The following is an 11,459-nucleotide window of genomic DNA, read 5'->3' as shown; positions in this document are numbered from 1 at the left end:
TAAAAAAATTGAAATGATATTCCTAGCTTCAAAACCCAAGTCCAATTTGCTTAGGAATACTGTAGTAGTAAATGGCAGATATTTAAAAAAGAATTTTTTTTTTATAAAGTGGATAAATTATAGATATTAAAACAAACGAAAGAGTCTACAAAACTTCGTCAACAGTGACGCAGCCCATCACTGAAAAAAAAAACAAAATCACTGAAACTAAAACAAACAAAAAAACAAAAATATTTTTAGAAAAAAAAAATATTTTAATTAATAATATCAAAAGTTTATCTTCTCTTTTATTTATCCCAAATAAAAGGTTTAAGGATCACCTAAATAATTTATCTATTTTATTAAAAATAAAAAATTATATTTAATTTTTTGAGAATTATTGTTGTTAATATTCACAAACTCCTACTATTTTTACCTCAAAGATCCTATGTTTTCAATATTTTTTTATTTGTTTTTTTTTAACTCACTGGTTTTCTGTGATTTATAAAAAAATAGACACCCTTGATAATTACTCCTGTCAATTTGACCTACAATAAAAGTGAAAAAAAAAATAATAATAAATAAATATAGATTGCTAGTCCACATGATGGCATTGTGGTAAATAAAGCTATTCACCTGGTGCGCCACCATGAGAACGTCCTATAAATTCAAGTGCTTGGCGGCATCTTTGGCATCCCCCATAGTCCATACATGATACAACACTAGGGTCTCATCACACTCTGAATCTGTGATCCACTCCGAATCTTCTCTTCTTGCATTACTGAACCTTTCCTTGATTCATTCTGGTATCTTTATTCTAATGATATCTCTGTTTTTCATTGCAGATCTTAGAACATTAAGCAGAGGCAAATCACCAATGGCTCTGGTGAATTAGTACTATTACATGTTCCTTCTTGTTCTATACTTAATGTTATGCATATACCAATTTTGTTTAATTTGATCAGCTAAAGATATGATTCATTTACCAGGAAATTTTCAAGTGTATTTATTGTTTACAGTCTTAATGTTTCTTGATTATAGGTGTTGCATGCCGGAAGAACCAACAAGAATGCTTTAAAGGTACTTCTAGTTGCTGAGTACTGTGGGGTCGATATCGAACTTGCGAAGAATTTTCAAATGGGTGTTTCAAATAAAACTCCAGAGTTTCTTAAGATGAATCCTTTAGGGAAGGTAGTGTATGCACTCCTTGTTTTCTCTTTTTTAATCAAGTATATATTTCAATAATACAGTTTGCAATTTATGCAGGTTCCTGTGTTGGAGACCCCTGATGGTCCTATATTTGAAAGCAATGCTATAGCAAGATATGGTATCACCATACACTAATATTTCTTTTATTAATTAATGTAGACATGTATTGATTTTTTGGTATGTTTCTTTTCTGATTTTCAGTTGCCAGATTGAATGCTGATAATCCAATTTATGGGACTTCACTAATTGAATATGTAAGGTTTCTGTTTAGAATGTAATTTCAGTTATTTTCATGCATGATGTTAGTTATGTTTATTTGCTTAATTTGGTGATTTCAGGCTCATATTGAGCAGTGGATTGACTTTGCAACAATAGAGATAGATCCGAATATTTGTCGGTGGTTTTATCCAAGAGCTGGTTACAGTCTCTACAATCCTCAGGTTTCTTTAAATCCTTTTTAATTTTGCTGCAATATTGCTTGAAGTTTTCATTTCTTTGTATTCATGATAGCACTCTGTTTAGGCTGAGGAAGATGCTATTAAACTTTTGAAAAGAGCACTTGGTGCTTTGAACATACATCTTGAGACAAACACATACCTGGTTGGACATGGCATTACTCTTGCTGACATTATCATGATATGCAACTTATATTTGGGTTTCATTCGACTAATGACGAAGAGTTTCACGTCTGAATTTCCTCATGTCGAACGATACTTCTGGACTATGGTTAACCAACCGAATTTCTGCAAGGTGATGGGGAAAGTAGAGCAGACAGAGTCTGTGCATCCATTGCAGTCTCAAATAAGTACTCAATCCAAACTGAAAGAACCAAAGAAAGAAGCCAAGAAGCAAAGTATCAATTCAATGATAGAAGATTCAGAGCCTTTTAATGGAGAAGCCCTTTTAGATGCCAAGTGTTTCAAGTGAAACTATATATTACATGTGTCTATGTTTTTCACTATGACATATTGACATATTGACATATTGTGGTTGTACTTGTTATAGGTTTTTAGGGTCTTCAAGATCTGCTTGTTTTACTTTATTATCTATTCAAGATATTACTTGAGGTTCTCTTGATTTAAGTATCTTTTAATACAATACTTATTAATTATTTAAGATGATGAAAATTCAGTGAAAAAATGTAGAATACAATGACCTTTTGTTCACTTGCACAAATAAACAGCAACAGCAGCAAAACATAAATTAAGTAATGCTATTGGTGGCAATTGCAAACCAAGAAGAAGAACAACATTTAATTGTACGTCGCCAACGACCTGAGGGTCTATTGGTACACAGGTCACCGATAGAGCTCTCACCAAGTGGTGAAAGTTCGATTCTCGGCTGAGGGCACATTTCTGGGAGTTGTGAATAGTAGTTATGTACGAGTGGTTCCAGTGCCCACGTGAGCGCGGCCTCGTCCCTACTTGTTCCACCGAGCCTTGTGTACATCCCTGGGGTCTCTAGTGGGTTCGCCCCGCTCCTCTTCCCTAAAAAAAAAACATTCAATTGTATGTCTTCAGGATGTCTCAGCTCCGGTTAGAGCTCTGGCTTGCAGTTTTCCGAAGCTTCTTTTCATCGTCTAGGTGACTGCTTGCAGCCATGCTCATTGGATCTTGGTTTACTGCAGTACCATCAACTCAGTTCTTGTTTTCAGGGATCATGTATGAATGGCATAGAGCATGAACCGGAGTTAGCCATCAGTGTCACTGCAGCCCTTAAATTTTGATTTAAGAGAGAAATGCCAACTCTTTTACACTATGGATCATGTTTAATAATTTTTAAATTTATTTCAAATATGATCATGCTTGTACTAAAGTACAAGTCATATACCAATTGATCAGTTGCTTGTTGTTTGTCCAACCAAATACATATGCATGTGGTTTCACATTAATTTTTTAATTAAAATATTTTTATAAAAATGGATAAATCATAAATGTATCGTCTAAATGACTGAACAGAAACAACTGGAAAATAACCAAAATAGAAATAAGACGGATCTTTAATTAAAATAATTAAATTAAATTCATTATAAATATAACATAAAAATATAGAGAATAATAGCCATTTTTATTTTAATATGAAAAATATCGTCAAATTACTTATTTATATTAAAATAAATAATACATAGCAATAAAATATAATAAAAGTAATAATAATAATAACAATTATTATTATTATTTATGTTAAAATATGTACAAATTATGGATGGAACCTTTGCTTTTATTCACCAATGCATATATTCACATTATGTTATATAAGAAAATGATTAAATCAAATGAAATTAATTTCTAATACACCAAGCCTGAACTGGATCAAGTCTGTTTAAGCTTGGCCCGTTTACAAGTTCAAACTTAAAACACGAGACTATAATTTTGAACGGCTATGATCACCTATCGTTCATTGGGATCATCACAGTGGTACATCCGTAATTTCACCGCTTCAAATCGAAACCCTACAAAAGAAGCACCGTTGCCGCCGCGGCTCTTCCATTCATCGCTCGCTGAGAGAGAGAGAGAGAGAGAGAGAGAGATCACAGGCACAATGGTATGGGATTATCTGATCGTGATTCTCTAGTTTTTGTTGATTTTCTCTAATTATTTTTGTTAATGGGATCATACGAAAGGTTTTGAACCATTTAATGATGTTGAGATTTCTTTTGTGTTTCTTAGCTATGGAATTCGATGTTGTATGACATAATGTGCATTATTAGTTAATTTTTTTTTCTATTTTTCTGTTGATTATATTGGATTGTTTTGATCTTTCAGTTTATTTGTGCTATTTGGGATGGTGTTGATTGTTAAATTTTTCAACGACTAGGGCAGATGCATTGGGTGAATTTTGGATGCATTTTTCTTACTTTTGTGAAAAGAGTTTAGTTGTTAGGATATAAAGATTACTTTTTTAACTGGATTATTATCTAATGGTGTTTGATTCATCAGTTTGCAAAGGATAAGTGAGTGGTTGTAGTGATGATTCAAAACATGAATAAATATCCTTTGTGTTCTTCATTTGACATTAATTGAAATTTATCTGAGTAGTGTTATTGTTTTCATGCATGCAAAACTGCTGTTCAGTTTTCTGGATTTTGGGAACTTTAGTTGATCCTGCTAAAGAGATGTCTGTTAAAGGCCAAATTGATGTAGGCTAGTATAATGAACTCTTCTGGTTGATTTGAACGTTTTGCAAAATAAAAATATCATACAAGGGATTGCTAGTGAGTAGTAAGTCCTCTGGGTCAGAACATAAGCATAACCTGAAGATTGGAGTGCATATTAAAGCTGGATAAATAGTTTAGGTTATACATGAAAGTGAAATGCATTGTTTTATATATCAGGTGGAACATTTAATGAGTTATATAAGAAAACAACAGTGAGACTTCTATGGGTTTCTGGCTCACTCATATTTGTCGTGTACAAATTTTTTCTTTTTTAAGTATAAGTTTACTAGAAATTTTCTAGGTAATTATAGAAGGTAACTAAATTGGAGCTTTGGATCCTTCGCCACTCCTGGTGTGTCATGGGGCCGTCGTTAGCTGTTATCTTCTTTGTTTTTCAGCTGCTGTTAGTCTTGTATTTTCTTTCCCTTTATAATAGATTATTAGTTTGTCCACTTTCATTGAAAAACAAAAAAAAATTCTACTAGCAAATGCATGCTAATACTTGCGTTTTGGCATTTAATTCACATTTCACCACTTTTCTTTTCTACTTTCTCAAGTAGTGAGCTGTTTTGTTCCTTCTTCCTATCATGGAGTCTTGCTGTGAATTTCAGTTTTTATTTTATTAATCCTTTCTGTTATTTATAATTCAGGTTTTATAAGTAATGATATTTGGTGAATATTTGAATACAATCTTCTGATATTTGGAGCAACACAAAACTCCTAGATGTCAAAACATTTTGTGAGATATTTTCATTGATCTCCAAGGGTGTTTTAATATTAATTACATGTGCTTTATCACGCAGGTGAACGTCCCGAAGACAAAGAAAACTTATTGCAAGAACAAGGAATGCAGGAAGCACACGCTGCATAAGGTTACCCAGTACAAGAAGGGCAAGGATAGCCTTTCTGTACAAGGAAAACGCCGGTATGATCGTAAGCAGTCCGGCTACGGTGGACAGACAAAGCCTGTTTTCCACAAGAAGGTATATATTTGACTGTTGTCTGTCCCTCAAATGGATCCAGGATTTGTTCTTCTATAAGCACATTATCACAAGCACTCAATTTGATTTATGTAATGATTGTCCTTGCTGGAATTATCATATTCACTCATACAAATCCTATATTTCAGGCTAAAACAACAAAGAAAATTGTGTTGAAGTTGCAATGCCAAAGCTGCAAGCATATTTCGCAGCATCCTATAAAGGTTAATGTAATTTTATGCAATTCCCCACTTAAATTGGATGCATTACTTACTGTGGTTAATATTGGTGATGCAGAGATGCAAGCATTTTGAAATTGGTGGAGATAAGAAGGGAAAGGGTACATCCCTCTTCTAGTCGCCATCTTTCACTGGGAAGTGAATATGAACCTTATGAATGTCATCAATTTAATCTTGATTTCTGTTAAACTCTATACATTAGACTTGTATTGATGATTTTGTTTCTCATTTTTACTTTTCCTTTGACAATTTGGAATGCTAGGTCTGTGTTTGAATTCACACAACAACTCTACAGGTAAGATATTACAAAACATTTTCTGTTGCACTATTGTTTGATGCCCAGAAGAAATTAATTTTTTTATTCTTAGTCTTAAATCATATGATGACTTAAAAACAAAAGATTCATCTTCAAATTATATGAAATACTATTTCAATAAAGTGCTTAACCAATGGCAATGGTTCTTCTTCATCACATAAATAATCTGCCTTGCAAGTAAGGTTCTTCATCACATTAATTTGGCTTGCAAGTTGCAAATAAGGTCATCAGATTTGATGTATTTCAGGGCTCACAATTTCATTAGGTAGTCAGAGAACCAATGAGTTCACGTGATGTCCATTAGCGGTTTTGGCTCTTAGCCAAGACAGCGACGCACACGGAGATTAAGTGTGGCTCGTGGGTGCCGACCGGGTTCCACCAAAACAACTAACAAACGGACAAACCCACCAAACATTTGGGTCTAACCCATCGTACACGTGTCCGGCTTCTCTCATGCACCATGCCCTACAAACTTTAGTCTAATAATATCGCCTATATATATATATATATATATATCATTCACGTGTTTTCCTACCAAATCGTTACACATTAATTATTAATTATTTAATTTTAATAAATATTTACACCCAACTTCTGTTAACAATCACTCAAGCTAAGCCCCTGGATAGCAGTACAATGGTTGTTACAAATCAAGCGAGATGCATTGTCAAATTCTTGTATTATAATAATACTATAATGGTATTATTTTAGGACTAAATTCTGTTTATTAGATTTAGATAGATCTCCTATAAGAGGTAATATATCTCTCTTCTTTAATAACAGAAATTTTTTTAAATCATTTATAGTGCATCTCATAAGATCATTAAGTCATCATATTTGGTGTATTTTTATTTCTATTTATTTTTGACATGCTTGCAGTTTTTTTCTTAAAAATCTCTCAAGCTGCCACCTTTAATTAATTAATAATTAGAAGCAAATAAAAACTTGAACATGAGAAAGAAAGAGAATGAGTGGGCCATGCCGTCACTGGTCAGCAAAAGCTGGACCATTACATGGGTGCACTTTCCCACGTAAATTTCGTATTTCCCATAAAGGACAGGCCCTGTTTGGGAATTTCTCTCACCAATCGTAACTCTTCTCTCTCCTCTCCCAAATTCAACAACCCTCTCTCTCTCTCTCTCTCTCTCTCTCCTTCGTTGCTCTTCTTTAAAAGGGATCTCAATCTTTCCGCCCTTTTTCTCCGCCGTGGAGTTGGATTCATCGCCGCCAAACTCGATCCGATACTCATCAAGGATCCGCAGCCCGCAGCCATGATCCGCAGCGCCGCCCGCCCTTCGCCGCCGGCGCCGGTTGCCGCCTCCGATGCCCGCCGACTCTTGTCTGCACTCCCTTCCGCTCTTTCTATGAAAAATCCTGGTTCTTTGTCTCTCAAGCCCCTCTACTTGACTTCCCTACCTGCCTTCGGATCTGGATCCGATAAGCAGCGAGGCTTCTCTCTGAGGAGCCGTGCTTATGAGGCTGATCGAAGTGAAGGGGTTCCGGTGCCGGTTCCGGCGACGGAGGAGGTAAAGTCGGAGGCGGCACAGAAGGTGAAGATTGGGATCTACTTCGCGACGTGGTGGGCGTTGAACGTGGTGTTCAATATATATAACAAGAAGGTGTTGAACGCGTACCCGTATCCGTGGCTCACGTCTACGCTGTCGCTGGCGATGGGATCCCTGATGATGCTTACCTCTTGGGCTATCAGGATCGCTGAGCCGCCGAAGACTGATCCCGACTTTTGGAAGGCTCTTTTCCCGGTGAGTAAAAGATGGTATTTTTATTGTTGTCCTTTTGGTTCCGGAAGGCGGAAACAACTTTTTTTTTTCCTTGTATTGTTTGGTGCTTTAATCCAAATAAAAATTCATTTTTTTTTTCTGTTTTCTTTTGTTTTACCCAAGTGATCTACTGATTTTGCCCAAAACTGATCTCGTTTGGTGCTTCGTGGGATTTAGTTGACTTATTTTTGTTACTTTGTGCTGTGATTTCATTCTTTTCTTGTTTTTGGTCTTTTTTGGGTTTCTTTCTTAAAGTTTCTGCAAAATTTTATTTTTTTATTTTTTGGTATGTGATTTGGTGCAATGCTAGGAGTTGACAGTGTTGGTGCAGCTCCTTTTCCGTTACTAAGACAAAACCTTACCAGACTGTTGTTAGTTTTGCTCTAGTGACGAGAACTAGGTGTTGTGGGTTATGTGCTTGTACTTGTCACTTAGTTCTGTGCATTAGCAGGGGAAGGAGAACTCTGGTTCTTGGTGGGTTTTAGATCTTTGATGCTTGGACAAGGTTGTTTTGTATGATTATGTACTATATTGTGGTAGATGTCCGGGATTTTCTTATTTTAAGAATGTTAATGGACTTTATTTATTTATTGATTCATTTATTTTGCCACTGTATTCTAATCGAAACTTAGTTTCTCCGTGTACAGCAAGTGTCTTTCCGGCTTTGTTTAGAGTTGATTATGAAAGGTTTTCATGGTGTCCTCTTTGATTTAGGTGGCGGTGGCACACACAATTGGGCATGTGGCGGCAACAGTGAGCATGTCAAAGGTGGCAGTGTCATTCACCCACATTATTAAGAGTGGGGAGCCAGCATTTAGTGTTCTGGTGTCAAGGTTTTTGCTGGGGGAGACGTTTCCTGCTTCTGTGTATCTGTCACTGGTGCCAATTATTGGGGGTTGTGCTCTTGCTGCGGTGACCGAGCTGAACTTCAACATGATTGGTAAGGAGATTCGTTGATCATAGAAGTGTGCCAACTAACTATAAACTTCATGAATAAAACAGCACTCGCGGTCTTACCATTCAGTAATTACTGAGCTTTTTCATTTAACTTTACCATTTAAACTTACAAAAATTACTGTCCAAGAGACAGTAAAATCAAGAAACTTTGGTGTTATCTTCTGCTGCATTTTTTAGCACAATTAGGAATAAGCTGTGGTTATGACTTCTTTATTTTGTTTGTAAATTGAGAGAAAGTAGTATGTGGAGCTCAATAACTGAAACCCTTCTCTATCACAGGTGTCATCTATCCTTGAATTTGTCACAATAGAAATCTTGAGCATTAAAAAAATCTAAGGATGAACATTAGAATTCTTGATAGTGCTATTGCAGTTTGGATTTTGGTGCACTTTACATTGAATTGCCTGATGGCATCCATTGCTTTTGTCCTGATGCCAGGATTTATGGGTGCAATGATTTCAAACCTTGCATTTGTCTTCCGGAACATTTTCTCAAAAAAAGGCATGAAGGGCAAGTCAGTTAGCGGGATGAACTACTATGCCTGCCTGTCAATGCTGTCTCTCCTAATACTCACACCTTTCGCCATTGCCGTGGAGGGCCCCCAGATGTGGGCAGCCGGTTGGCAGAAGGCGCTCTCAGAAATTGGTCCCAATTTTGTCTGGTAAGCAACTAGCTGCCTCTTGTTACCCTTGTCTTGTACTGTTTAGATAACTGTAACAAAAAACCCAAAATAAATTAATATATAATAAAATCAAATTATTTTTATTACATGCTGTGATTTTGGAAATTTTGTCTGGAGCCTGTGCATTGCTGGTTAATTTTCACATAATTCCTTAAGGCATGGAAGGTTAATTTGGTTTTTACTCCCTTATGTTATACTGCACAAAAAGCCCTCTCTGGAGTTTAATTAAGACTTCAGAGGAAAAAAGTTCTGGTCCTGTCCTGGTCTATTGTAATTGTAGCTCTTTTTGTTTATGTGCTCGCAGACAGTCTTCAGGACATGGTCAAGGCTATAGAATAGTCCCTAAATCAAGTCACATGCGAACTTAAAACAACTTCTTACATTACCTGGGCTATCGGCTGTTTACGAGCTTGCATATTAATTTGGTTTTTATTTATTTAAATGCAAAGTAGAACTCTCATTCTGTTGTTAATATTTGCATGCCGCACATATTGTTATTTGTTAACATGACTAATGAATTGAACATTTGGTCGTGGGGCACCACGAGCAGGTGGGTTGTTGCTCAGAGTGTGTTCTACCACTTGTACAACCAAGTGTCCTACATGTCACTGGATCAAATTTCTCCTTTGACATTTAGCATTGGAAACACCATGAAGAGGATTTCGGTAATTGTCTCGTCTATCATTATCTTCCATACGCCTGTCCAGCCCATCAACGCCCTTGGAGCAGCCATTGCCATCCTTGGAACTTTCCTCTACTCTCAGGTGATTCTTCCCTCAAATTCTACCTTTATAGAACATGATATGTGTTATTTTATATATGTTATTGTTACTCTTGCAATATTAGCAAAACTCTTTGGCCCAATAATTTGTGGGCACAGATGGTCTTGCTCTTATCAAGCTTTTTCATATCTTTTGCACTGTAACAACACTCCAAAGATATGCTTATCAAGTAAAGTTTAAAGAGCACTGTCCATTTTTTAGTTTGTTTTATGGGATATACTATATGATATGCAAGTTACAAATTTTGTTCAAGGTATTATGCATCAAGCTTCGACTCCATCCCAGTAATAGTAATAGGAGGGGATTCCCTTATTTTTTTTTTTTTGGTTGTTAATTTTCTGCCACCAATTTTTATAGATTTAGAGCAATGTAAAATTTGCTGACACAGATCTCATAGTTTCTACTTTATCATTTACTCTGCTCTTACATAGTCCATCAAGTAAAACTAGTCCAATATTTGTTGATATAGAAATCAAGCTTCTTGTATCGAGAAACACCTAATCTATTGTAGTGCTATTAATTGGAGGATTTACATGCGTAGTTTTCACATAGAGCTAATATTTTTTCTAATTCCAAGAAAGAGTTTTATTATTATCAGGTGAGTTTGGTACACCAGTGATTTTATTTCAAAGTGGCCCATGTTGTTTTAGTTTATCAGTTGTGTCTGTAGTCTCAGCCAAAGATCTGCTATTCCTTCTATTCCGTCTACCTTTTACTTTTCTAAACAATCAATGGTTACATAGTTTTCTTTGTTAGTTACCTCGTGTTGTATTTGTTACATTCTACAAATTTGGCGAATAGGTCATATGTTTAAGGAACCAAAATATTTTTCTTTCTTTTTTGACAATTAAGATTTATGTGCAGGCTAAACAGTGAGTATTCCAAAAGGCCTAGTGCATCTTGTCACAGTGTCAGTCCTCCAATGAATTGTCTTCTATGAGTTGCTGGGGTTGTTGGTGATGTTGGCAGAGCTAATCTCAAGCAGCCTTTGTAGCGGTTTGTTTTTGTAGATATCATTTGCCGAAGAACAAAATTAATTAGATTTTGCAGTGGTTGCAGTATCTATATGATTTCATACAAGGCCCTGAATGTCCTCAAAAGGGCTACTACTACTACAACTATGATGATGAATAAATTTCAGGATAGATTGATGCACTTAGGTTTGAGTTTGAAGGGATACCTTCTTCTAATAACGGGCTGTTAATGCCATGTTTGCCATATTCTTGGCATTCACTAGATATATATTAGTTTGCTTTCTGCTTGTTCTGTTTCTCCATTACTCTGTGTTATTATTGCTTTTATATTGCCTTGAGGAATGTGTGGAAGAATAGCAATGGCAGTAAAAGAGAATACTCCATAGGCTTGTTTATCCCTTGTTAG

The 11,459-nt window shown here is 35.7% G+C and overlaps 3 protein-coding genes across 3 annotated transcripts; all 3 read left to right on the top strand.

Moving 5' to 3' along the window:
- Positions 1-690: 690 nt before the first annotated feature.
- Positions 691-2,237, top strand: LOC120276800 (elongation factor 1-gamma-like). The gene is made up of 7 exons (XM_039283510.1): positions 691-727; positions 825-865; positions 1,021-1,170; positions 1,246-1,306; positions 1,390-1,442; positions 1,527-1,628; positions 1,711-2,237. Exons 2-7 carry the CDS (start codon positions 857-859, stop codon positions 2,113-2,115), a joined length of 780 nt encoding a protein of 259 aa, XP_039139444.1. The 5' UTR covers positions 691-727; positions 825-856; the 3' UTR covers positions 2,116-2,237.
- Positions 2,238-3,672: 1,435 nt separating this feature from the next.
- Positions 3,673-5,792, top strand: LOC120277935 (60S ribosomal protein L44-like). The gene is made up of 4 exons (XM_039284811.1): positions 3,673-3,732; positions 5,149-5,328; positions 5,475-5,549; positions 5,623-5,792. The coding sequence occupies exons 1-4, from the start codon at positions 3,730-3,732 to the stop codon at positions 5,680-5,682; spliced, it is 318 nt and encodes a 105-aa protein (XP_039140745.1). The 5' UTR covers positions 3,673-3,729; the 3' UTR covers positions 5,683-5,792.
- A 1,086-nt stretch (positions 5,793-6,878) lies between these two features.
- On the top strand, positions 6,879-11,340 carry LOC120276988 (glucose-6-phosphate/phosphate translocator 1, chloroplastic-like). Its single transcript, XM_039283727.1, has 5 exons — positions 6,879-7,640; positions 8,373-8,598; positions 9,054-9,276; positions 9,848-10,061; positions 10,944-11,340. The coding sequence occupies exons 1-5, from the start codon at positions 6,894-6,896 to the stop codon at positions 10,953-10,955; spliced, it is 1,422 nt and encodes a 473-aa protein (XP_039139661.1). The 5' UTR covers positions 6,879-6,893; the 3' UTR covers positions 10,956-11,340.
- Positions 11,341-11,459: the final 119 nt, after the last annotated feature.

Source organism: Dioscorea cayenensis, chromosome 15, assembly GCF_009730915.1.
Source record: "Dioscorea cayenensis subsp. rotundata cultivar TDr96_F1 chromosome 15, TDr96_F1_v2_PseudoChromosome.rev07_lg8_w22 25.fasta, whole genome shotgun sequence".
Classification (NCBI taxonomy): Eukaryota; Viridiplantae; Streptophyta; class Magnoliopsida; order Dioscoreales; family Dioscoreaceae; genus Dioscorea; species Dioscorea cayenensis.
This window is presented reverse-complemented; position numbering and strand designations above follow the sequence as displayed.

Coding starts and splice junctions, on each gene's coding strand:
- LOC120276800 (XM_039283510.1), top strand. Junction 1,171..1,245: donor AGATGAATCCTTTAGGGAAG/GTAGTGTATGCA, acceptor CAATTTATGCAG/GTTCCTGTGTTGGAGACCCC. Junction 1,629..1,710: donor ACAGTCTCTACAATCCTCAG/GTTTCTTTAAAT, acceptor CACTCTGTTTAG/GCTGAGGAAGATGCTATTAA.
- LOC120277935 (XM_039284811.1), top strand. Junction 5,329..5,474: donor AGCCTGTTTTCCACAAGAAG/GTATATATTTGA, acceptor CCTATATTTCAG/GCTAAAACAACAAAGAAAAT. Junction 5,550..5,622: donor TTTCGCAGCATCCTATAAAG/GTTAATGTAATT, acceptor TTGGTGATGCAG/AGATGCAAGCATTTTGAAAT.
- LOC120276988 (XM_039283727.1), top strand. CDS start 6,894: ATGGGTGCACTTTCCCACGTAAATTTCGTATTTCCCATAAAGGACAGG. Junction 7,641..8,372: donor TTTGGAAGGCTCTTTTCCCG/GTGAGTAAAAGA, acceptor TCTTTGATTTAG/GTGGCGGTGGCACACACAAT. Junction 9,277..9,847: donor ATTGGTCCCAATTTTGTCTG/GTAAGCAACTAG, acceptor CACCACGAGCAG/GTGGGTTGTTGCTCAGAGTG.